This window comes from Ursus americanus, chromosome 5 (genome assembly GCF_024610735.1).
Source record: "Ursus americanus isolate L20-20 chromosome 5, mUrsAme1.1.p, whole genome shotgun sequence".
NCBI classification, from domain to species: Eukaryota; Metazoa; Chordata; class Mammalia; order Carnivora; family Ursidae; genus Ursus; species Ursus americanus.
In genome coordinates this window covers 11907049-11934992 of record NC_142131.1, presented here as the reverse complement: position 1 = coordinate 11934992, position 27944 = coordinate 11907049, and the positions used below count along the sequence as shown (strand labels likewise).

General features: G+C 33.5%; 1 protein-coding gene across 2 annotated transcripts in view; it reads right to left on the bottom strand.

Annotated features, from left to right (window-relative positions):
- Positions 1-27944, bottom strand: part of CHD1 (chromodomain helicase DNA binding protein 1) — a 74667-nt gene that overhangs the window by 12413 nt on the left and 34310 nt on the right. Inside the window, exons 13-32 of one of the 2 annotated variants that reach the window (XM_045808344.2) lie at positions 27800-27889; positions 26584-26774; positions 25643-25831; positions 24153-24315; positions 23157-23309; positions 20412-20483; positions 19818-19967; positions 16650-16798; positions 15735-15831; positions 15536-15631; positions 13209-13385; positions 10288-10448; positions 8927-8968; positions 7672-7802; positions 6614-6752; positions 6237-6387; positions 4956-5078; positions 4001-4129; positions 3279-3542; positions 2793-2933 (exon numbers count right to left, since the gene is read on the bottom strand). In XM_045808344.2, coding sequence (XP_045664300.2) covers positions 2793-2933; positions 3279-3542; positions 4001-4129; positions 4956-5078; positions 6237-6387; positions 6614-6752; positions 7672-7802; positions 8927-8968; positions 10288-10448; positions 13209-13385; positions 15536-15631; positions 15735-15831; positions 16650-16798; positions 19818-19967; positions 20412-20483; positions 23157-23309; positions 24153-24315; positions 25643-25831; positions 26584-26774; positions 27800-27889 — 2808 coding nt within the window. The remainder of the gene's footprint in view (positions 1-2792; positions 2934-3278; positions 3543-4000; positions 4130-4955; positions 5079-6236; positions 6388-6613; positions 6753-7671; positions 7803-8926; positions 8969-10287; positions 10449-13208; positions 13386-15535; positions 15632-15734; positions 15832-16649; positions 16799-19817; positions 19968-20411; positions 20484-23156; positions 23310-24152; positions 24316-25642; positions 25832-26583; positions 26775-27799; positions 27890-27944) is intronic. The other variant, XM_045808345.2, reaches the window with a different exon arrangement.

Here is a 27944-nt window from a genome sequence, read left to right as displayed (position 1 = left end):
TCGAGGGCAGAGATGGCTATAGCTTGTAGTAGTATGGAAAAGCCAGTATGACTTGCTCATTGACTGACAGCGGCAAAGAAAAAAGAGGAATTTGTGACTACAGTCTGTGCTAAGGCCAAGGCCTGAAGTTGGGAATTGGAGCAATGATAACAAATGTTTATAAAGCACTTATTAGGTACCAGAAGCTATGTGTTGGGTAAAGGCACCTCATTTGATTCTGGTAGTAGACCTTTGCAACACTATTTATTTTATCAAAGAAACAGAGGCTTATAGTGAAATGACATCAGTCAAACCCAGTTTTGACCTCAAAAGTTGTACTCTTTCTTAACTGTTAAATTATAAATGACATTTAGGAGACAAATCAGTAAGGCACAAAGAAAATCAAGAGGTGTCCAATTAGGCAAAGATGTGATGGAAAATGACGACCAAGAAAGGCCACTGAATTTAATAATCAGAGCTATTCCCAAATAAAATCCCAATCATGCAAGCTCAGAAAGTCTGGGTCCAAAGTCCATGTTTAAAACTATTCCATTCTTCATCTCCATAATACAAGCGATTTTAAGATCAATCATGAAAGGTAATGGAGAAGAAACTTATGCATTGGGGACAATAGGAAGTTTTCCATTTCAGCAGGTATATGAACAAGTCAGAAGGCTAAGGAGGAAACGTAGGCAAAGAAAGGTGGCAAGAGGTACAATTTCACCTAATTCAGTAATGAACAGGCAGAGTAAGGGAAACAGTTCAAGAGAGTTCAGTCTTCACTTCAGATAAGCAAAAACACACCACCACCTCCCTATTCCCACTCAATAGAGAGGTTTTTTAAAAAAAATTCAACAGAAAATGGATAGAGAGGCTAGATTAAGAATGAGGTCACAAAGAGAAAGGTTAACTTTAAAAAGATGCTAAGGGATCCCAGCATGTAAACCTGAAAAGATAAAAATGAAAAGTCCAGAGACATGTTCAAGTAAATAAGATGGAAGACGGGAACAAGACTGTAGCTTATTCTGACTGTCCCCAACATTCTTAGGGATTGGAGGGATGTAAACAGCCAAAAGTGAGAAGGAGGAAAAAAAAACTGCGGCAGGAACTATTATACTTAAAGAGCATGAAAAATATTTGAAGCTATTATTAGGGCATGCCATGGAATTAGCAGGAACGAATAAATGGGTTCATAGATCAACATTCTCTAGTTAGGGTATGAAGTAGAAGAAAATGGGACAAGAACGTAACCTGGGTATCTAGAATGGTGTAGGAGGTAAAACAAAAACTTGATTTTAGAAGTGAAAGTTTCCATCTTTCAAGTATAGCATTTGATTAATACTAGCAATAAAACTGACTTAACATTACAAACCCAAACAGCAAAAAGATTCAGAGTCTAGAGATTATAAAGAGGAAATTTTTTTTAAAGATTTTATGTATCTTTTTGGAGAGAGAGCGTGCGTGCACGTGTGCAAGGGAGAGGCAGAGGGGGAGGGAGAGGGAAAGAATCTTAAGCAGGCTCCATGCTCAGTGTAGAGCCCAACGCGCAGCTCTATCTCACGACCCTGAGATCATGACCTGAGCCAAATCAAGAGTCCAAACTTAACCAACTGAGCCACCTAGGCGCCCCCAAGAGGAAATATTCTTATATGAATATATATATTTACATGTATTTGTGCACACTGTAACTGTATATAAATAAGATACATTTATATCAGACTATAAATTTTCCCTTTAGGTGCTACCAATAATGACATATCTCTTTTTGAAGAATAACTGGTACCTGTCTCATATCATTCAGTCTTTTTTCTCTAATAACATTACTACTCCTTCCTGATTTTGCTCAGCATCTGGATTTTTTAGTCCTTTATCAAAATCAATCTGCTGGCATGTCTATATTCAATAACAACATCCACCACAACCACTACCAGTCTTTAGAGCAAGCACTAGCTGAAAACTTTCCATGTGTCAACTCTTCTGATCATCATACTTACTTTCCTAACAGCAGCACTCTGGCTCCAGAGCCAGTGCATTCAATTGCTATACATAACTGCTTCCCCACACTGCAACTTCACTATAAAGTTTTCCTCAAATTTTGTATCACAATTAATTTCACAGTTGAGACTATTTTGGGTTCCTGATTATATCCAGTAAATAACTCATTTGAAAAAAGGCCAAGATAGATACTCCCTGACTTCGATGAACATAAAAGGATGACAGCATGTAAAACCATTATTTTTTAGACCAGTGTTACTTAAAATGGCCTATGAACCCACACTAGTCCACAAGGGGGAAAAGGTACAGAAATTTTAGAAACCCTTACATCAATTTGACAGTGCAATTTTATGTCTACTGAATCTAGTAATATAACGGGGCTTACATTTTACATTTTTTCCCCTTATTTACACTTTTCTAATGAAATATTTTCACTCTTTGTTTTTATTGTACTTTCTGTACTGGTCTACAAAAGACTGGAAAAAAAGCTAGTCCTTCACAGTAGATAAGAAGCAATGTTACATAGATAAAAGGTTCAGGAACAGAGAAGTTTACAATTCTAAAGCTGAAGGGAAAAATGTTTGCTCCAAGTAGTCCCTAAATGCCTCTCCTTAAAGTCTTTAATTTATTAAAAAGTTTTTCCAAGTTAATTCTAAATTTAAGATAACTTTCAAAATTTAAATCTATTGCCTTTATCAACCTGAACTGCAGTACTACCCAATTCAAATACACTTCTAAATTAAAAGCTCTAAAAGATAAAATTGTCAATTAAAATATTGTATGAATTCTTACTAATAACCAGCAAGTCTACTACTTACAATGCTGAACGTCTTCTGATCTAGCTCTTCAGATTCTTCAGATATGGGAACTGGTTCACCACTTGCGGTTATATGAACTGGAGCATCTGACACTGAAGATTTCTTGGATCTTTCCTTGCTATCAGACTTGGATTCGCTCAACTAAAGAAAAAAAGAAAATAAAAACAAAAATCCAACAAAAACAAAGGTGAAACGATGAACACTTCCAGAAAACAATTAATGTCTCACTTTATTCTACAATGGTTTGTTCACATTCCATACTGTTTTATCTTTCTAGGAAACCAAAACTAAATCTACTCTGTAATGTTACCCTATATGTAAAGCATTAAAAAAAAAAAAAGATTCAAACCTATTTTTCTCCTTTTCTAGATACCCACATGTATTTTTAAAGAACTCAGTTATTCAGACTGATAGGCAATTTATTTTCCTAAAATGTAAATATGCTGATTGTGTCACTTTCTAAGTGTTACATTATGATTTGCATACCTTTTCTTCCTTTATGTCTTTTTCTTTCTGTATAGCTTCTTTTACTTTGTTTTCTCTTTTCTCTTTAAAATCTTTTTCCTTTGTATCTTTCTTATCCTCTTTTTCTTTTATCTCCCTTTTAAGTTCTCTTTTATTCTCTTTTTCTTTTGCTTCCCTCTTTTCTTCTGATTCCTTCTTTATAAAAACATCTGGCTCAGGTCTTTCTTCACTGTCTCTTTCTGTTTTAATTTTTTTATTTGGATGTTTCACAGAAGTGATCTCATCCTGAAAAGTGCAAGTACGGCCAATGTATTACTAACCAAATCTTGACAAAGACTAATTTCTTTTCTTTGCACGACTATGGATTGCATGTATGTGGATTCAGAAAGAAATAACCCAGAATCCCATTAATAATGATACATGCAATGTTCACCTTCCTATAAAAACTAAAGTAAGCCAGTCCCATTCAAAATTCAAGATAAAATTAAAGGAAACAGAACCTCATTTAAATGGCAAATGTTTGAAAAGGAAGGACCTTTGCTCTATCCCTCTTAGTGATATTCTATTAGATGGGCAGAATTCTGTCCCATACATGAGACTATTTGATGAACTACAAAAAAAGGAATTTCAGTACTGAAAAATAAAATTTCAGGTCTTAGTTCAAATTTTAAATGTCAAGTATACTAAAACATCCTATGTCCCTTTCTAATATAAAAGTCTGTTTTTCTAAAACACATTCTTACCTTGTCATCATCTTCATCAGACTTCTCTGAAGGCAGGGGCGAGGAGTCACTCTTTATTTCTTCTTTCACTTTTATAGACTTCATTGCTTTATTCTTCTTAGCTCTTGCTTTTCTCCTCTTTGACCCTCCCTAAAAATAATTATTTTTATTCTAACCAACTCCACAGATTCAGCCAAAAAAAAAACTTCTTAAATACTAAATCTAAAAAGCTAAAAGAACACATATTCCTATGCAACCCTTAGTCTAATGGTAATAAGTAAGCTACACCAATCTTAGAAAGTCAACAAAAGTGATATAACTTAATGAATCAAGTACTATTATGAATAACAGATATTAACTATAATTATTTTTTTAAAAAAGGATTAGAGAAAAGTGGAAGCTGAAAGAAACAGAAGGAAGGTTTTTCACCTTCCTAAATTACTATTATCTTAAACTAAATTTGGTCCTACCAGAGATAGCATTAGAAATATTTTTATTGGTACATAGGTAGTTACTGACATTGTGGTTATAATGCAAATGGTTAAAGGCTGTTAGTTTCTAATCACCTCTTCTTCACCATATTGTTCCTACTTTTTTGGACCCCCCTCATAAATAAGCTCAGTGATCTTTACACTGCACCTTCAGCTCTCCAATACCACCAAATAAAACAGAAATAGAGGATTGACTTCTTAAAAAGTACACCACTCTAAACAAGTTGCCCCCAGTACCTATGCAAACACTAGGAAAAAAACCCAAACAAACAGGATCCCACTTCTGAAAGATAGGACTTACCAGTTTTAACAGGAATGCAAAATAACTTAAGGCAAAGTGTCACCATATGCAAGTTAAAGTTACCAAGTTACAGAAAAACACACTTATAAGGTCATGTTAGCCTCAGATGTCTAGGGCTATCAGTAAACTAAATTTATCTTACTGAAAAGTAAATTGCTCTTTAAGCATCTGAATTTTAACTTACTGCACCAGAAAGTCTCTGAGCTTCTTTTTTTGCAAGATCTCTACTAAGTAATTTGATGAGGTAGTCTGCACGTGTCTGCAACTGCTTTGCTTGTGGTTTTTTATCAGGATCATCTGGAAGAATCTGAAAAGAAATTAATTTTTTCAGGTTATCTTTAATAAATAATATGAGAAATTTATTGCCTATAAAAGGCTTATTCATTTAAAGAAATACATATAATTTACTGGCAAGTTACAATTGTTAAAATTTGTAGGAATAAACAACCAAGAATGCAAATAATATTTTTTTTTTTTTAAAGATTTTATTTATTTATTTGACAGAGATAGAGACAGCCAGTGAGAGAGGGAACACAAGCAGGGGGAGTGGGAGAGGAAGAAGCAGGCTCACAGCGGAGGAGCCCGATGTGGGGCTCGATCCCGTAACGCCGGGATCACGCCCTGAGACGAAGGCAGGCGCTTAACCGCTGTGCCACCCAGGCACCCCGCAAATAATATTTTTTATACCTACACCACAGCAAGGATTTCATTTGCCTGGTAATGAGTTCTAAATATATACATGAAAAAAAAATCCCTCCATTCAAAATAATAATACAAAGTATGAGGTTACAAATTTCTTTCAAATATACACATATATTTAGCATCTAGTGTTATTAAACATTACAGTACTCTTAGATTTCTTTCCTTTCTCAGTAACAGTATATTTAACTACAAAGTATACAAAAATTCCTCAAATACAATGTATCAGCTATTCAGGTGACCCAAAGCATGCACTCTGAAGATATTTTTACAGTGGGAAATTAAGCTATTCAAGTTTGGCTTCATAAGTAGTGAATGACACAACACCAATATCAAAAGTGACTGTGAAGAAGTAAAATATAAAAAAACTTAAATGATAATAAAGCAATGCCTTCCAGTGTTTTCCAGTCTAGACAAAGAAATGATTTCAGTTGTGGTAGTATCAAATCACTAAAACCCCTAAACATTGTTTGATAATTAAAAAAAAAATATTTTGCTCTTGAATAATATGACAGAATGAGAACTTTACTTTAAATGTAGTAATATGAAGAAAAATACACTTACGCCTTAATAATAAAAATATAATTTCAGAGGTACAGTAAAATCTCAGAGATCATTTAAATTCAACCCCTTCATGAAAACCAAGAAGCCAAGGTCATACAGCTAGTTAGAGCCTTGGTTTCCTATCAATCGAGTTCTAACATAATTTAAAAGCAAAAATCTAGTTCAACATCAGTAGTCAACAGAAGCAAGAAATATTTAATACCTTGTGTGTTAAACTGAGGTCAGGATCCATTTTAATCATTTCCCAGCTTCCATATCCATATTCGTAGATACCAATTAACAAATTGGAATCATCTTCTTTGCCCCAGTCTATATCAAAATGAGCTGCCTTTGTGTGGCATGGGATAGTATACCTGTATTAAAGTTAATAACCACTGTCAAGTTTATAACTGTCATATTAAAAATTAATTTTGAAGAACATATTTGAGTTATTGGAACTTCAAGATACCATACCCTATTTTATTTTTAGAAACATTTCACACTAGCCAATGACACAAAAGACATTTTTATTACGTACATACATATCCAAATTACTGAATAACAACAAATAATTTACAATGGATAAAGTAAACAACTCACTGCTTTCTTTCTTCTGGATCTGAAGGAATGGATTTGTGCAATGGTATTAATTCTTCTTCATGGGAGATGACAAGCTTGGCATTCACCTGTACTCCTGATATTCGGAATGTTGGACCTTTCACTTTTCCAAGTCTACCACCTTAATTTTTTTCAAGACATAAAAAAAAATGAAATACACAATTCTACAAAATACAAAGCAAGATATGCTATTACTTGTATTAATAAGCATTACTTGGTTAGCTATATTCGTAAGTATTACCTGTTTATATTATTGGGGGGGTAGCACTTGCTGGTGAACCTTAAATTTCACTACAAGGTTTTTCAGTACGGACTATAGAGATTATAATATAGCAGATGTGGATTCACAGAAAGCATTTCACAGAAAGCATTTCCATAATTGTTTTCTTAATTGCACAAGATACATCTATTAATCCTGTCACCTTTTTTTTTTTTTTTAAAGATTTTATCTATTTATTCGACAGAGAGAGAGACAGCCAGCAAGAGAGGGAACACAAGCAGGGGGAGTGGGAGAGGAAGAAGCAGGCTCATAGCGGAGGAGCCTGATGTGGGGCTAGATCCCTAACGCCGGGATCACGCTCTGAGCCGAAGGCAGACGCTTAACCGCTGTGCCACCCAGGCACCCCAATCCTGTCACCTTCTAAATGAGTGTTCTAGCGTTAATTTTTTCAGTATACCTTATTACTAAATCTTAACTACTAAATATTTTCATTTAGGTAGATAAATTACAAAATAAGCATAACAAAGTAACTATGCCCAAAGCCAGTATCACATAAGTAAACTATCTTTTCCCAGCCATCGATACTTAAAAATACAGTAACTTCTGATGTTACCAACTAGCTAGAATATACCAGACAGAAAGACTCTATTGCTTTCAAGAAAACAATTCTGTTACCCAGGAATGGTCCTGCTTTGTTTTTTAAACTGTCTTTTAAGAGTGATGAATAGGTAGCTATGATACAATACCCTCCTAACTCAATAAAAGCATTATCTGAAACTTCCATTTACCTCTCTTTAAATCACTCTTGCTTTAATATTACCTGTTCGTTCTGTTCCTGAAGAATTATCTTTTAAAGCTTTAATGCAACCATTATGCACCAATTCTCCTAGTCGTCTGAGGTCTGTCTCTGACTTATCAACTAATTCAGCATCCCGAGCAATTGCATCTAATCTGTTAATGAAATAATACAATTATCAGGTAAATATGCAGAATAAAGTGGTGCCATTTAAGACAGAGTAAGTTTCACTCTACCTCAAGCTCTACAAAAGTCACTCTACATGCCCTACAAAGTCTAGTTCACATAACTGCCACAAGATACATAAAAAAAAAAGGAGTTTAAAAAATGTTAAAAAATTTGGCAGGGAAAATAATTCATTTATATATTCAAGAATAATAAAGTTAACCAATTTTATAGAAAAAAATGGTATATTCCAACTTGAAGATTTTGTAATAATTCTATAAAAGCTTGTCATAACCCGATCAAATCTTAAATTCTAAAGTGGTTAAGCATTGTAATATAGATGACTCTTGAACAACACAGGTTTGAACTGGACAGGTCCAGTTACATGTGGATTTTTTTCGATAAATACAGTACAGTAACTCTAAATATTCAAAATAAAACAGAAAATATCTTTAAGAGAGTTTCAGAGAGCAAAAATAGAATTGAGCCAATCTGAGTCTTTGCCACTGTATATTCAGACATTGGGCTTGCCGCAACAAAGGACAAAGAATATTCAAATCACCAACAATTACTGAGATTAACCATTAACTTAAACACACACACACACACACACACACACACACCTGTCCTGATAATCCGAATTTTAATAGTTCATATAAAAAGAACTATAATTAGGGAAACTTAAGAAAATTTCCCTAGTAAGGGAAACCAGAACTGGTCTTTAAGTCAAAAGACTAAGCTAGCAACTCACCTTCTCTAAAGGATAAATCTGCTATTTATGAGTTTGTGATGAAAAAGATGGGATAAAAAAAAAAGAAAAAGATGGGATAAAAGCCTTCGAAAAGTACAACTGTAAAAATGCTGAGTATTTTACAGACATATGTATCTTATAGAAAACTTCATTTGTAGATAAAATTTGAGGGTCTAGAAAGAATTAAGAATATGAAAACTTTTTAAAAAATCTACTTGAAATTTGCTTTCTACAGACTCTGTAAATGATTTTTAAAGCAAATTTAACAAAGTAGCTAAACCCAATAGCAGTATATATATATATAAAGCTGCCAGCATGTAACATACATTCTGTAATTCCATGAGAATGACAAACGTTATTTACCTTTCCAGAGGGCCACCAAATTTCTTGTAACTCTTGATAAACCTAACAGAAAATAATTATTTGGTTTAAATGTGGGCTTCACTCTTTATTAAAAAATAGATTTATAAATATATAGAAATAAGAAAACAGTTGTTAGTGCAAAAATCAATTCAAGGCACTCTTACTACTAACACAAATGAATAAACCATGCTAACGACAAAAATGTTAAAACATTAAGATATACCAAGTAAGACAAGACATATTTTAATACCCAGGATGATGTTTAGAAACCAATATAAATAAAACAATAGAAGCTAAATTTTATTTGAGAAATTACTTTATTATTTTCACAAGACAAGTTCAAGGCTACCACAGGAAGTGTGTCCAGAATTATCAATCAATCATACTACACCTCCTCACATTCCAAGTACCAATAAAGTTCACTGAATAATAGCTTTATTTCAGATGTATGGTATAATACCAACAATGGAAAATAAAAATTTACTTAAGAACAAAGCTATCCAAGTGGTTGATGGATGAGGGAAAATATCCAGGAAAAGCAGAAGCTGAAATGTTCTTCAACTAAAGACAGAAAGTCCAGCAAATCAGGTGGTCATAAAAGTACCCTTAATAAAATCTAACAATATATTTAGTTTTCTGGCAGAAAGAATGAGGAAGAACTTTATCGGTCAGGTCTATGATTTAAAAGAAAAGAGTTACAATGGCTTGAAAAAAACAACAAACTCTCAAAATATAACAATGAGCAAACCTTTTTACAAATTTCATAAGCAAAAATATTACATAAACAAAAGTAGGCTGTTATCCCATTCCCCTTATATATAAATGTGTATAAAGAAACAAACATATTTTGAAAGAAAACTATGATTTATCCTACATGGCTATCTTACCTCAATTCCTACTTGGACATACCAGAAATGCTTTATCAATGTTACTTTCAAAAAGCAAATCTCCTCAGTATTAAAAAACTACAAAAATATGGAACTAACGTATTCCTACATAAAAATAGTAATCTTGGGAGTCATTAATGTAGGGAGAAATTTTAATAAATAAATCTAATGTACTAAAATATACATTCATTATTCAAAAGGGCCACTATTCTGAACCACATTAATAAAACCAAAAAAATTTAGCAGTCTAAGTAGACTAACAATAAATAACATGTAGAGATTAGATACCAAACTTTATTTTTCATAGCTATAATGAAGACCCAAAAGCAGAACCATCCAATCCCTACACAATTATTATATATTTGCCTCCTCTAAAACTTTTATTTTAATCTTTGAAAATTATGGGATTTGTATATTTTAATTTCACCTTCTAATAAAATCAAGTTGAAGAAAAATAGTCTTATGTCATCTTACCGCCGAATTTCTGCGTCACTAAATCCTTTGATATTCTCTCGAGGAATAGTCCGTGGTCTTCCACGTTTCTTTGGCCTTTTCCTTTCTGAGATCGAGTCACTATCAGATCCAGAATATCTCCTACTTCTACTGCGCCTCCCTTCACTTCCATTAAAACTAATCTGGAATTGGAAAACAAAAATTTATCCAACCTTAGACTAACGAAGGCTTCTAACTGTTAAGTGCAAAGAAAACATTCCAAAAGAAAAGATTGAGAAAATTAACAAATTCAAATGTCTATCAAAAAACTTTCCATAAATAATATTAAAAAGCAAACAAAACATAGAAAAACATAGCAGGTTAATGACAGAGTTATTAACGGCCCTAACATTTTTAAAAACATTCTTATAAATCAGAAGGAAAACACAAAATTGTCTTTTTTTAAAGATTTACTTAGAGAAGGAATGCACGTTTGTGAGGAGGGGAGAGGCAGAGGGAGAGGGAGAAAGAGAATCTCCAGCAGATTCTCCGCTGAGCACAGGGCCTGATGCTGGATTTCACGATCCCTGAGATCATGACTTAAGCAGAAACCAAGAGTCGGACACTTAACCAACTGAGCCACCTAGGTGCCCCCAAAATTGTCCTTTTGTAAAAATGAGAAAAATTATTAACAAGCAATTAATCAAACAGCATAAACATAGAATTAAACAACCTCAACAGTAAATTATTTTAAATGAGAATTAAAGCAACAATATTTATTTATAACACCCATTATTTAACAGAAATATCAAAACATATTTTCTATAAGTCTCTGGAATTTTTCCAAAGTCAAAGTGCATTTTCTGAACCCCTAATATGCTGAAACGAAAGTCAAAGACAGTATTCAGTTCTTATTCATTGTAACCTCCTCTCATCCCTTCACAAGAAGTAATATAATGCTGCCTTTCCCGCGTACTATGAAAGGAAATCATTATGGGGTTGGCAGAAATAAACACTAAGAAGAAACTACATACATGGTCACTTTCAGACCAAACACATTATTTGGCTCCATTTCTGCCTATTGATAGGATGTCCCAACCCCAACAAATCTCATCTACAAAATCCTAACTTCTCTTACACATGTCAAAATCACAAGGCAATCTAATAGTCTAAAGTATAAGGAAATACAGCAGAGCTTGTAATATGGAACTTGAACACTGGCTCACCTGTGAAAAGCATGAGTTGTAGACACCAAATAACAAATAAGCAGGCAAAAAAAGTTAGCTAAAATTTGCTAAGGGCTTCGTTTGGGTGACTATGAGAGTACAGGGTCCCTGGAAACAGAAGGGATGGAGAACAGAACCTGCACCCCTCTGCGACACTCCTCAAAACTCTGAACAGGTGCTCATGAGTAAGACTGGGCAGAAGATCAGAAAAAAACTTTCGTTCCAGATGATGGCCTGGAGAAAGGGAGCAGTTTTCTTAATGCACTGAGGGCACCACACCGCACCACAGTGCACCGCACCACAGTGATGGGAGAAGACACAATATAGTTGTAGGAAAAGAAAAAGAAAACAAAACACTCTACCCCTGGGGAAAGGATAGCAGAACAACGACTAAGCAATTCCCTTATTTGCCTCAGACTCAAAATTTAAGAGGCACCAAAAAAGCTCAGTAATCAAGACAAATATTCTTGCAATGCAATATTCTAAAAAACAAAAGCTAATTCAAACAAAAAAAAACTAGTATTGAAGTTTCTTTCCTTTTGTTGCAGGATCTGATGTAGCCTGGCATGGCCCTCTTACCATTATTTAAAAATCTCCTATTTTCTTCATTTGGGCCATAAAATAAACAGCAATAGATTTTTAAAAATTCACATCATACAAGGCATGCTGATGATGACCGAATTAAACTAGAAATCAATAACAAAGATAATCAGAATATCTCCCAAGTATTTGGAAATTAAACATATTTCATAACAACAAAAAAGAACAAAACAAACCAACAAAAAATACCTACGGGTCAAAGAGTACGTCATAAGGCAAATTAGAAAATACTCTGAATGAATGAAAATGAAAACACGACAGGTATCAAAATTTATAAGATTCAAAAAAGGCAGTGCTTAGAGGGAAGCTTGTAGCATTAAACGCTGATAGTATTATAAAAGAAAGGTCTTGATTAAATTGTCTTAAGAATACATCTTAAGACACTATGGGGCGCCTGGGTGGCACAGCGGTTAAGCGTCTGCCTTCGGCTCAGGGCGTGATCCCGGCATTCTGGGATCGAGCCCCACATCAGGCTCCTCCGCTATGAGCCTGCTTCTTCCTCTCCCACTCCCCCTGCTTGTGTTCCCTCTCTCGCTGGCTGTCTCTATCTCTGTCAAATAAATAAATAAATAAAAATCTTTAAAAAAAAAAAAAAAAAAAAGAATACATCTTAAGACACTAAAAAAAGGGGAGGAAGTTAAAGCAAAGCCAAAAAGATAATAAAGAGCAGAAATCAATGAATTTGAAACAGAAAAATAAATGGATGATTTTTGGGGAGATATTATGAGTAACTTTATGCCTATAAAAATTCAACAACTTAGACATAAATGGACAAATTCCTTGAAAGAAACAAACTATCAAACTCACTCAAAAAAGGAATATTCTGAATCGTTCTATATTTATAAAGGAAATTAGACTTAAATATTCTAACAAAGAAAACTCCAAGCCTAGATGGTTTCCCTGACAAACAGTGCCAAACATTTAATGAAGAATACCAATTCTATACAAACTCTTCTCAAAAGCAGAGGAGGGGTGAACACTTTCCAACTTATTTTAAGAGGCAAGAATTATTAAATCAGATGAAAACACTATAAAAGAAAACTATGGGCCAGTACGCTTTATAAACAAAACCAGATGAGTCCAGGTATGAATACCCTCACAACAACAGACATAATCTTTTAAATTTTAAAAGGTCACCTGTTTTGCACAGTTTCTCATTCTTGGGAGCATATAAATTTCTTCAAGTTCCTTTTGTCTTTCTTCCTCTTCTAATCGTCTTCTTTGATCTTCTGGAATTATTTCTTCCCAATTCTTTGAATTTCTTTCTGGTTCCAACTCAATGTCATCCTCATCCATATTTGAAAAGTTGGCAACCTTAAATTCCAGAATTTTAACAGAATAAGCATTAAAGAAAACCTCATCTTTAAACTACATTTTGTACTTTAGGGGAGAGGAAGTGACATACCATAATAAGACAATAAAACTTAAAACATCCTCAGGATAATGAATATGACTATGGATGAAACCAAAAATGACTGCTAAGCTATTTAAGTTCTTTATTAGTTCTTTATTATTTATTATTAGGTCAAAGTAGAATAAACCAAAAGACTTCTAAGAATAACCCTCTTTTGTCCTGCTGCTCAACAAAATTAGCTGGGAGAACAAAATAACTTATAGTAACATGCTAATCATCTTCTGCAGAAAATACCACACCAGTCCATTAACTACAAAGTGCTGTAGAACAAACCAATATTCTTATTTTTATGATCATAAAAAGTAGTACAAAGAGTTACTAACAAGACATAAAGAACTCTAGGTCCACAGATAACCTTACTTAGGTTCCTAGTTTCTTTATCTTTAAAAAAAGGGATAGAAAGAGCTCACTAACGTTTATCAAGATTAAATAAGATAATACATTTAAGGAACTATGAAGACTCTGGTATGCAGAAAGGATTCGTTAAAGCTAACTGCCAACAGTGGCACATTAAAACTTAAAAAAACTGAATGAAAAAAAACCTATGCTTATCCTGTGTTAAGAAATGACACTGCAGGGGCGCCTGGGTGGCACAGCGGTTAAGCGTCTGCCTTCAGCTCAGGGCATGATCCCAGCGTTCTGGGATCGAGTCCCACATCAGGCTCCTCCGTTATGAGCCTGCTTCTTCCTCTCCCACTCCCCCTGCTTGTGTTCCCTCTCTCACTGGCTGTGTCTATCTCTGTCAAATAAATAAATAAAATCTTCAAAAAAAAAAGAAATGACACTGCAAATAGTGTTCATTCTCTCGTATCTTTGTTTTTTTTATTTTAAAGATTTATTTATTTGAGAGAGTGCAAGCGTGCGTGCATGGAGCGGGCAGAGGGAGAGAATCTTCAAGCCGACTCCCTACTGAGTGCAGGGCCTTACATGGGGCTCGATCCCAGGACCCATGAGATCAGGACCTAAACGGAAACCAAGAGTCGGATGCTTAACCGACAGCCATCCAGGTCCCCCGTGTCTATTTTTTTAAATGTGATGAAAGCCCTAAAGCCAGCAAGATAGGAGTATTAACTCAGTGGTATAAAAGTAATCTGTATTTACTTTACTTAGCTTATCAGTGACATTTTTTCAAACTTCCAATTAGTCAAGTTAAAAACAAATAGTATAATAATGTAGAGTTAATCAGACCATACCCAGAATAAGTATCGGTTCCAGAAACCTTTACTTCTCCTCAAGATTAAAGAAACAGTCCACTAACTAATCTCCCCGCTTTTAATTCTTGCTCCATTACAGTATATATCCACATTGCAGCCAGAGTGATCCACGAAAATCATAAATGTTTTTATTCACTGCTGTGTCCCCGTGCATGGCACACATCAGGTGCTCAATAAATACTTGTTGAATGAACAAATGACACAAACTGAACTGCTCTCCTTAAAACCTCAGTTCGTGGAAAATGGCTATAGAGGAGCCTACCTCTTTATACTAAACAACTGGCATACAAATTACTCTATGAGGTTACGTTGCTTTAGGACTCCTTGCAACCTTTTAGCCCTCACCAAACCAGGGATATTTATAAGTACTAACAGGAGCTCATTGCTTACATGGACTGATTAACTTGAGTTTTCTTAGGTGTGATAATGCTTAACTTAATCTAATGTCAAAAACTGCTCCAACAAACATTAGCTAAAAGTCTTCTGCCACAGAAATGTCCTAAGAGATCATGTTCATTCATTTACCCAAATATTTGAGGATGTACTATTTGCCAAGCGCTTCTTTAGATGTTAATTAGAATAACAGCCCTCCTCATTCCACTAAATGTACCTATTCACAAATGATTTGGTCCTTTTCAAAACAAGTTGCTACTGGTTTGTCATAATAAGGGAGAAAAATTTTCATACACCGTAACAAATTTTAAGACAAAAATGTTAAGAAATTATCATGCTCATTGTGCTTAAAGAGATTAACATGAAATGACAAAAAAAAAAAAAATCACTCCCTCTCAATTTAGATAATTTGAAGGAAAAATTAAAAAGAAAGAAAAATCTACCTTGAACTGGGAAAGCAATTCATCTCCTACAGTTAAAGGGCCTGGTTCATTTTCATGAGTTTCAGCCCTCTTCAAGATTTCATCTATATCCATTTCCTGTAATTAGAAAGAAATCCTTAAGTATACTTTCATATATTTTGAAGTAAATATACCTTATACTTTTAAGTTTAAAGAAGACATTTGAGGCAAGTTTTTTTACCTGGGGCTCTTGTTCTTCTCCTTCAGGTTCCTTAAAAAGTTCCTCAGCGCCAAACTTTAAAATGGCTGACAATTCTTCTTTATTGAAAGGAGTAGAACTGGGTCAAGAAAAACAAATAAAAATGCTTAATACTAACAGTTAACAATTTAATATTTACATTGCACTTTTATACATTATTGATATAGTCAACTTTATATAAGTTATATGACAGAGTTAGGTGAAGTATTATAAGTTCACTGTTAAGAACTTGAAACTTGTCAGTTAAAGGAATTTCTCCCAAGATTTATAAAACTTGAGTGGTAAAATCAGTACTGAATGTATGCTTTTTTTTTTTTAAAGATTTTATTTTTATTAATTTGACATAGAGAGACAGCCAGCGAGAGAGGGAACACAAGCAAGGGGAGTGGGAGAGGAAGAAGGAGGCTCCTACCAGAAGAGCCTGATGTGGGGCTCGATCCCAGAACGCTGGGATCACGCCCTGAGCCAAAGGCAGACGATTAACGACTGCGCCACCCAGGCGCCCCTGAATGTATGCTTTTGACTAAAAATTACTCTAGTGCTTTAAAAAATTAAAAAATTACAATACTAAATATGATACCTCAAAGATCTGCTTATAGCATATAACATTTCAGGAAAATGAGTGTAGAATGATTCTAAATGACTTTTTTTTTTTTTTTAATATTAAAGTAACTACCAGGGCGCCTGGGTGGCTCAGTTGGTTAAGCATCTGCCTTTGGCTAAGGTCATGATCTCAGGGTTCTGGGATAGAACCCCATGTCATCAGGCTCTCTGCTCAGCAGAAGTCAGCTTCTCCCTCTCCCTCTGCTCTTCTCCCCCTGCCCATGGGTCATGTTCTCTCTCTCCCAAATGAAAAAAATCTTTCAAAATAAATAAATAAATAAATAAAGTAACTACCTTGAGGGGGCAGAACCTGTATGTAGTACTGTCTTCCCAGTTGTGTCCATTCTCTGAATCACAAGGTGATCTAAAACCATCTTCTTTTTGGCCCTTTCAAGTATATCCTCTTCAACTGATCCCTTCGTAACTAGACGATAAATATTCACCTGTAGATACACATGATGAAACATAAAATGTATTAAAAGGGATTCATTTTGCTAATCTGAAACACCCAAATACTGTACATAGAGGGAAGCTCATCCTACATGAAATTCTCACTGGTCAAAATAAAAATTAAAAAATATATACCAATATATATAAAAGCTAAATTTCTTCAGTTTAAAGATTATTTTGAGGTTGTGTCTTTCTTACATTTTGGTTAGAAGATTTTTATTTGCTTATTTTTCTTTTTTAAAAGCAACGACAGTAATTTTTAAATTACCTTTTAGCTGAGAAAAAAGTGGGAAAAAGTGGTAAATATATGACAACTTACACCAGTTCCATTAATTCTGATTAATGTTTCATATTCCACATAATCCAAAATTCTGTGAACCATTCCCCAGGTTAATGATGAAATCCTGCCACAAGACAAAGCTTTCCAAAACAGACAAAAATTGATGTGTAGAAATTTTGCCCTATTTCTCAAGGTCAGCAGTTCTATATCAAATAGTACCACTATACAGAGATATTTTGAAAATCTATGGGAGCATTTTTATAGTCTTTGAAATCATTAGGTGGGCTTACCAGTACTTAAGAGCACTGGGACTTGGGACACTAGACATTCTGCGTTAAACTGGACATTCAGGCACAAAGAAAAAGTATCCTGAGTCTTTCAAGTCTTAAAAATGATTTTTAAAAACTTTTTAAATTATTTTGAGTTTAAATTTGAACTCCATTTTAAGGTAAACAAGAAGAGTTCTAATGAAGTTATAATACATTAGTTTTTTTCAGCATAACTACTGCATAAACCAGTATATAACTGGATATCCTTTTATTTAGATCTCTAAGTTATTTCCAAATGTGTGCAGTATTGGTGTCACCAATAAAACGCATCTGTATTACTCATCTATACTCATTTTGTAGTTGTTGTCATGTAAATATTTAATATGAGATATGAAATACCTTGTGTCAGATTTAGAACCAAATATTAGTAAAACCTCAGGTATGGGCATGATTTCACACATATGTGGAATTTGAAAAAACTAAAATGATCATGGGGAAAAAGAGAAGCAAACCAAGAAACAGACTCTTAACAACAGAGAACTTCCCTTGGGGAAGTTGGGGGGGGTTAAATAGGTGATGGAGATTAAGGAGGGCACCTGTTGTGATGAGTACCAAGTGTTGTATGGAAGACTTGAAGCACTATAATGCTCACCTGAAACTAATAATACACTGTATGTTAACTAAAATTTAAATAAAACCTTAAAGAACAAACAAAAAACAGCCAGGTACAGGAAGCATAGGAATCTTACTATAATACACCAATAATGAAATAATAGAGAATATATCTCAATAATCATTAATAAAAATATGTATTCATATTTATATATTTTAAATGTATTAAGTGATAATTTATTAAATAATTATATTTTAAAATACAGTAATATTTATATCAATTTATTTCTTAAAAGTATTGTAACATAATAGTAAGAAATCTGTGTTACAATTATTTTATGATCTTCCTCAGATAATTCTTCCCAGAGGTCTACCACGCAACTTTCTATAGTATTTTATCTAACTGGTTCTTCTAATGTATCCTCTATTTTCTATCCCCTATTTAGAAAATGTGGTGGCCTATAAGTAGTATTTAAGTAGTATAAATGGAATATGAGTCCAGCCATGTGTTGCGGATTTCAGTATGGGAGTTATCGGTTTAGTGCACTAACCACTATTCCCCATCTCATTCATAAAACAGGGCTATTTGACTATTCACATATACATTAGGCCCAGCTCACCTGTGAGATTATCTTACTTCCTCACCATCTCCTGACGGTCTATAATTTATCTTGGCATGTTATTATCCCTACTTCAAGTTTGCCTCCCTTTATAATGTGCAAGTAAGTGTTATTATCTAATTTTAATACTAATTTCTATTCTCTTACACACCAATATACCCCGATCTTTGCTTCCTTTGTGCCTCCTATGCAGAATGAGTCCTGCTCTTATTTTCTCAACTCTAAATTCTTTATATCGTAGTGTAGTCCTATCTATTAAAACATGTATTTTTTAAAAAGAGTTTTATTTAAAAAATAAATAAATAAATAAATAGAGTTTTATTTTGTTTTGTTTTACCTAAATTGCTATTAGGGCATTCAAATTATTTTCAAATTCATGTATCCAATTCCAGGAAAAGGGGGTGCTAAAAACAGCTGTTGTAAAAAGGGGTCACTAGGTCTGATGATGTGAAGAACCACTACTGTAAATACAAGCTTTCACTTAGGGGTATGCAATGTTGTTTCAGAGTATAAAAAATTACAGAAAGAAGCATAATGTATTTCTGAGGAGACTTTTATGAGAATTATTTGGATAAAATACTCTTTCAATTTAAAATTATGGACATATTTTTCAGTAGAAAACATGAAATCTTAAAAAGGTAATATAAATGTGCTAAGTCTTTCTGTGCTACTTGTTTGTATCTCCTGCTTTGCAGAAGTTTGAGAAGCACTATTCTAGACAGAAGTAAATGAATTAAAATACAAGGACCAAGGCATCAGAATGATGACAGATGGTTTTTCTCAAGGCCTATTACAACGGTATCAGATAGCTGTACAAAAACTATAAAATGAGAAAGGCTTTTTTGCATAAAGAATCTTATAGGTAAATGGATAAAATACAAGTTAACAAAAAGGTAGCAAGCGATATACTAAGCAAAATCTCTTTCAGTACTTAAAATAATAAAGGTATTTTAAAGTTTATGTTTTGAGTGAAAAACACTGGTACTCTACAGCTGTTAACAGAATGTATGATTAAAAGAGAGCACATAATCCGATTTTGGCATAGTTACTTCAAGTCTGCCAGACCTTCCAGGTGATTTTGGTAAATCTGAGTTCCTTAGTACTTTACCTGTTAAAGAGCAACATGACTGTGTTCCAAGGATTTGACCAGGAAGATAAACCAAAATCACTTCCAAACACTGATGATCATGAACAAAAGAATCTAAAAGAAAAATAGAAGAAAAAAAAATACCTGTTTCTTCTGCCCAATTCGATGAGCTCTAGCCTGTGCCTGAAGATCATTTTGTGGATTCCAATCAGAATCAAATATAACAACAGTGTCAGCAGAGGCTAAATTAATTCCCAAGCCTCCAGCTCTTGTGGAAAGCAAAAAGCAGAAATCCTGTAAGGAATTATAAATAGGCTCAATTTTAAATTCTTCTAACTGTGATTGTGAATAATCATTAGAGAATTTTACAATTGATTTTTTGAATTTAAAAGTATTTTACCAATAAAAGTAAAAGGTAGTTATAAAAAAATACTAATAAAATACAAAAACCTCTAGCAAAACCAATCAACAAGACTCCTAAATACAAATATACATGGGAATAATATACACCAAATTTAAAAAATTCTAAATGAAAGTGGGCTAATTTATTTTGAATCAAATTAACTGTCCTATCTGAAACAGTATTGCTAAGAGAAGGTAAAGTTCTTCAGATTTAACATAGAATATTGATTTCAAAACCTCACTTATAAAGCAAAACTGGGTAACAAGATTTAAAAAAAAAAAAGCAGATACAACTAAAATTTATAAAATAAATTACAATTTTAAAAGTATTCATACCTCTGATCCTTCAGCATTAAAATGATCTAGAGCTTGTTTTCTCAGCTCCCCTTTTATTGATCCATCTAATCTCTAGAATAAAACACATTAAAATACTGCATATAACAGAATCAAATATTTTAAAAAGATATTAAAATCAACAATGAAATTAAGTATGAAAAAGCAGTATGCCTTTCGCTAAGACTATAAGAGTATAAGGTACCTATTAGGTAAGAAGACAATGCCCAGGCATTCTGTCTCTCAAGTCTGTGCTCTTAACAATTAAAACTATTTCCCAAGATAGTAACAGTAAGTAATGGCAATGGCTATCATTCTGCCTGGGTCTCCTTGTAAGACATTTTACACATGAATGAGTACACAGCTGTATACCCAAAGCAAGGTACATGACACAATGTACCACGATATACTCTCATATGTTAAAATCTATTCCATTTTTTCAAAAGTTGGTACAACTCATTAAATTGATTCCCAGATCCATTAATAGGTTATAGACCACAGGTTTATAAATGATGGTTAAGTCCAGTGTGGTTACTGGACCAACAGCCATCAGTGTCATCTGAGAACTTAGAAATGCAAATTTTTGAGCCCCATCCCAGATCTACTGAATCAGAAACTCTGAGAAAGAGGTCCAGGGGCACCTGGTGGCTCAGTCGGTTAAGTGTCTGCCTTTGGCTCAGGTCATGATCTTAGGGTACTGGGATCGAGCCACATGTAGGGCTCCCAGCTCAGTGGGGAGTCTGCTTCTCACCCTCCCACTGCCCCTCCTCCCTGCTCATGTGGTGTGCGCTCTCTCTCTCAAATAAATAAATAAATAAAATCTTTTTTAAAAACTTAAAAAGAAAGAAAGAAAGAAAGAAGGAAGGAAGGAAGGAAGGAAGGAAGGAAGCAAGCCAGGGAGACAAAAGAGAAAGGAAGGGAGGGAGGGAGGGAGGGAAGGAGGAAGGGAGGAAGAGAGGAAGGAGTCCAGCAAAAGCCCCTGATTAAGTTTGGAAGTCACTGACTTGGGGCACCATGGGTTCTAGTCAAACAACCCAAATTTGAGTGACCTCAGTATTCATGGGTGCCTGGGCAAGTGATTTGACTTTTCACCTTGTTAAGTTTCTTTCTCAGGGAATGAATAGTAGTACTTCCTTCACAAAATTCAGAGCATTCAGTGAGAGAACACAGTAAAACACTTAGCTCAGTGTCAGACATATACTGAGTGCCTACTAAACATTAGCTGATGTCCAAAATCAAAAAAAATTTAAATAGTGCTATTTGTTTCTTTTTCATTAACACTTACAATTAGTAAAGATTTTTTAAAAAACAGTAGGTATATCGTTTATTGAAATATGACCTAAACCAAAAGAATTGTAAAAATAATTTTATCTGGGAATTAATCTGGGAATGAGAAGGGATTAGGGGCAGAGAATTGCTGATAACAAGCACTTCTTCACTATTTGTTTTGTTTGACCATGTACATATAATAGTTTGTCTAAAAACAACCAACATAGGGTTGGGATGGGGAAAGAGGATGGGATGGAGAAATGTGGTGATAGCTAAAGGGTACAGTTTCTTTTTGAGGGGACAAAAACATTCTAAGATTGTGTTGATAGTTGCCCAACTCTGTGTATTTTAATCAGATAATTGTACACTTTAAATGGACGAATTGCATGGGAAGGAAATTACATTTCAATAAAGCTGTTAAGAAAATCAAACAATGATGATTTTTCCATACTTTTCCCCTAGCCTGAATGACTACATATTTCTCAATCATGTTCGTATCACCAAAAATCTGTCCTTCAAAGCAGACATTACCAGAGTTGTAACGTTATTTTTATTTGTAATTACCTGATTAATGTCTATCTTCCATATTACGATGTAAGCTCCAACAGAGCAGGGATTATATCTGTTGAGATTCATCATTGTAATTCTGCTTCTATTGTATTTCCTGCACTAAATATATATCATTTACTAGTTATATGAGTGTTCGCTAGGTTCTAGGCAGTGTTCATAAAAGGATTAAATAAGGATTAAATAAATTATTAGAAAGTACTGAGACTAGCACCTGTCTCTTAACGTTAAACATTCACATTAGCTTTAATTACAGTGAATGGATCTCAAATACTGAATAGATGGAATATAAGACTGTTCTGGTCTTTAGTACCTTCCTTAGAGTCATCTACAGTTTTACTCAGCAAACTATGTATTAGAATAACTATGAGAACATTATTCTTCAGAATCTGTAACAGTCCTGATAACACTCACAAGGACTGCTCTCTCTTTCCCTTCCTCAAACTAAAGCCTAATACATAAAACTGCCCATTTAGATTTGGGCACAGAAGAGAAGTACAGAATTAAAATAAAAATTAGAGAAAAGAAAAATTGCTTTGCTGCTAAATATAAGGTCAAGAAGAAAAAAAAGGAATAATTACAAATAGAATTCTTTTTTTTTCCCAGAGAGGAAGAGAGAGAGGAGAGTAGGAGGGACAATCTTAAGCAGTCTCCACACCCAGTGCAGAGCCTGACGTGGGGCTCAATCACAAGACCATGAAATGACCTGAGCCAAAATCAAGAGTCAGGAAGCTTAAATGACTGAGCCACCAGGCACCCCACAAACAGAAATTTTTAAAACAGATATATTATCTTAAAAGTACAGTTTATATAAAAATCCCTAATTTGCAGAATAATTTCAAAGGTAATTTTGTAGAACACGCTCAACTATCAATGAAATTTAAGTCAACAACAAAAAAATGAAATGCTTACTTGAAAGGGGAATTGACGGTATTTTAAATATTCTGCAAGTATATCTAACATCCGCACCATTTGAGAAAAAATAAGAACTCTATTGCCTCGTTCTCTTAGGCGAATTAACAGTTTGTCAAGAAGAATCAATTTTCCGCTACTACGGATTAAGTGCTAGAAACAATTAATTACAACTGTTAGAACATGTGAAAAGAATCAATCAAATGAAACAAATACTCTACTTAACACTTCATCTTCTTTCATTTAAAATCAAAATGTTATGTTTTCATAATGTTGGGAAACAGTTTACTTCAGTTTTCAAAATGTTCTAGGACCTTTCTAGGATCACTTTGATCTATGCAAGCTACGATTTTCCTTGCCACTCAGCACCTAGGCTTTCGTCATGTTTTGGAGGTAAGGGGATGGGGGAGCAGTTTCACTTTATTTGCTAGTTATTACACTACTTCTTCAAAAATCCTTGAAAAACAATACACTGAAAAGAAGCAGCAACTAAGCAACTAAAGGTTTCAAAAGAGTAAGAAAACATATTTTAACTTATATACATCACTGAACCTAGCATTCTAAAGCACTACTGTGGCTGATGGCATTTGTGCCTTCTTCATACTTCTCGTTTATCTTCCAGAAGTGACAGGAATGGCAAAATCTGAGGTCAAGATGTCTTTCTCATGACTACCATCTGCCATATCACAAATCCAGCACATTCACTGATGTGAATTTTTGTCAATTAAGAATATACTAAGGGACTTCTGCTGGATAAATCTTGGTAGTCCATACAAATCCATTTTTAGAAAAATAATCAAAATAATTAATTGGATAAATTATAATTTTGAAGGCTTTTTTATAAAGACTAAAAAAACCTCATTATTTAATTGTACCATAACCAAAGAGAAATTCTAACCACTACATTAAAGCCTTGTGCCATTTTCAGTTATAACTGCAATAAGCATTTCTACAATTTTATTTTACCATAAAGTAACAATATTTTAAAATCCTTACTTGTAAGGCCTCCTGTTTATTATAGAATTCATTATTATCTGGTGGTTTAATGAGGTAGCAATGGTTACAACATTTCTTTAGCTCCATCATAATGTTCAAAAAGCCTGAGGTACTGCCCTTGGAACCTTTGCTGAGGGCTTTGTAATTCCTAGTTAATATCCATCTGTTTAAAGAAAAAAAAAAAAAACCACAAAAATGAGGTTTAGCAGAATACTTACCAGGATGAATTCTAAAATCATGAAAAAACAATCAAGCACCAAAGAAAAACTGCATCATTATGAAGTTCACAACTGGATATACAATGGGCCAAACCTCATTCACAAGACTAATAAGCTTCATTCATAAAATTAATGAGAACACAACACATAAGCTGTTATCTGTGCAATATACAGTAACGGCTTAATGTAACATAGTGAGTATAATGTATTAATCCTTTTTCCTCCAAAGTTACTTCAAAAATGGGTCAACTATCATCTATATTGACCTTCCTACAAATTTAACTACATTAGGCAACCAAAACACAGACCTATTAGAAACCTCATGAGCATATACCTGGTTTACCCACACTGCCTTCTCTAATTTACAATTAAATACATATGCAAATTGTAGAAAAATTATGGGTGGTTATTTTACCACTCCAAACTATTTATATAACTATATAAAGTTTCCACTCACTACAATATACTTCGTCTTCTACCATCTTTTATTTGCTTCCTTTTTATAAGGTTAAGTCTTTGAAGGGACTTGAAACAATTTTATCTCTGATTTGCCTCACAATGATAGGCAATGAGGGAAGTGGGAATGGCTAGAGATAAAATAAGACTGGGTATGAGTTGAAAACAAAGCCGAGTGTTGGGAATTTATTATGTCATCCTCTTTTTGTGTACGTTTGAAATTTCCCACAACACAAACCTAAAATTCATGCAATAAATGTATTTCTTTTCCACGAAATAGGTTTCTGAGAATCCAAGTGCATGTAGTAGTGCATTTTATGCGATTAAATGTTTAAATAGCTATTAGGACAAATAATACTTTTTGATTCTTTGAAGTAGTACTGTATAGATCTTACATACAAATTTACCTAAAGTACGATTAATATTCTTCAACAGGGGGCCTAAAATTTTGTTTTAAAGTTTCTTTTTCTGGCCTCTACCTCTGTCAATTATGTAATTATCATAACTACAAAATAATGCCTTAGTATCACTAACACTTAAGCAGTATTAACACTTAACAGCCCTCTATATGGTAACAGAGCATAAAACAGACAAACGCAATTAATCATGAATCAGTCTTAGGTTACCCATGATCTTGAACATGGCATTCAATCTCTCTTTGCTTCAAGAGCCCACAGAATAAACCTATTCTAAAATTCAAGAATTGTTTTTGCTCTAAGAACCTATTGCAGGGTGGGGGGACACTTCGATGAGACAAGGTTACAGGGGGTTATTTAGAATTAAATGTCCAGAACATGTGGTCTGTTTACAGCTTACTTGTAATACTGTTTCTGTAAAGCACTCATTTCCATTCTTAAAATCTGCTCAACCTTGGCAGGAAGAGATTTTTCCACATCTTTTTTAACTCTGCGTAACAGAAACGGCTCAAGCTCCTTGTGGAGGCTTGCATAACCATATTCTCTGCCTTTTCCATGTTCTTCTTCAAAATCTTCCCAAGAAGAAAACCTAAAAAATTTAAGAAAGTAGAAGAACCACTGAAAAAAGTCATAGTGCACATGAGATTTTTTAAAGTAGTCATATATAAACAAAATATAGACTTTCAGGAAAAAAGATTTGCTAAGTACTAGTCACTTCAAAGAACTATCCTTCCCAAGAAATCTGTTATGTATTTATATAAATACCTTTATAAAGGTGAAACATAAGTTGTTTTATAAAAATTATCATTCTTTTTAAGCTAAAGACATTAAATAAAATTAAAGTATTTCAAATAAAAAAATTGAAGTATTTTCAAATACAGAATTATCACTAAAATATTTCTCAAAGAATGTAATTTTAAAATTCTGAATCTACTGAAAAAAACTGTCATCTTGAACAAGTCATCTGACCCTTAGTCTAGTTTTCCTCATTTAGAAAAAGGGATTACCAGCACCTTATTATTGTTGTTATTACTATTAAATACTAAGAAGGATGCTGATTCAGTTTTTCAAGCAAATTTTATTTTGAATGGCAAAATCAACTGTTGTAATTTATTACACATGACTCAAACCTGTTTATTTACAAAACTGAAAAATTAAAATACTAGAAATATGAAGTGTTGCATCCCATTTCCTTTTTTTATTTTCCTTCTTAAAAATCTGTGGTCTAATGTTCTAGGGCAATAAAACTTCTTACGGACCTTATTACCTACACTAATTATTTTCCTGCTAAGCTTAACATATAAAATTAATATTAAAACTATATATCCCAATTTATCTTACTTTTCTGGCATAATGAAATGTAGCAAAGACCAGAGCTCTTTGAGGGAGTTTTGTAGAGGAGTTCCAGTAATAAGGAGACGGTGATTGGACTTAAAGTCTATTAAAGTTTTATACAGAAGAGAGTCATCATTCTTTAATCGATGTGCTTCATCTACACCTATAAACGCCCAATTTAGACCTCCAAGGAATGCCTTAAAATGAACAGAATACAGTTAGTATTTTAAGAGAAAAATTAAATTCAAATTATTAAACTAAGGCAAATTAAAATTAAAACCAAACTTCTTTTTTCAAATAAAAATTATATATTATTTCAAGATTTATTGAAACCCTCACATAAAGTAACGCAACATGCAAAACAAAGTTCCTTCCATGACTCATTCACCCACTGGAAAACAGAGAAAAGCAAATGAAAGTTTTTACTAGCTTACACATTCAAAAAAAGGAAAAAGGAAAACAACACTATCATTAAAATGTATCATTTAAAAATTTTCACAAAAGATTTTTAGCTTATGGCCAGCAGAAGCCTCTATTAATGTCAATTTAGAGAAAATATTATATAAATTTGGAAGTATCTTATTCCAAGTGTAGAAATAATTTACTGTATGATTTTTATGAACTGTGGATCTCTAATATATAAACGTGGGTCTCTGACTTAAAACAGAGACATGCCTCATTCTACTTAATTGTTGCCATGACCTAGGAGACAAGCTCATTAACCTCTTTTGAGACCAGATTTTTCTTTCCAATAAAGTAGAAATAGCAGTATCTTATAAAATAGATGGGAATTACTTGAGATATGAACTACAAAGAACTAAATAAACAACATCTATAAAGCATTTAGCATAGTGCTTCACCCAGAGTAGCTTAATTCTTTTAGGTATTTTCCCCCTCTTTAACGATCTTACAAATCAACACACTATGCCAAACTAGTTTTATGTAAGTCAATAGTTGGCAAACTTTCCCTGTAAAGACCCAGATGGTAAATATTTCAGCTTTTTGCAGACAAATGTGTAATGGTCTCTGTCACATATTCTTTGTTTTTACACCATCTAAAAACGTAAAAACCATTCTTAGTTCAAAAGTCATAAAAAATAAACCAGATTTGACCCACAGGATGTAGTTTGCTGACCCATGATTTATCATCTCACCCTACCCACAATATATGGTAAAGGAAAAATGGATATACACCCAACAGAAAAGCATAGGTAATACACACCTTATCCTTCAATAAAATTTCATAAGTTGTTAAAAGTATATTAAATTTTAACCGTTTGGTCTGGGGATGCATCCACTCATGAGTTCTTATCTATCAAGAAATTTTAAAAATAATTTTAAGACAAACATTAAGTATACTTTTATTT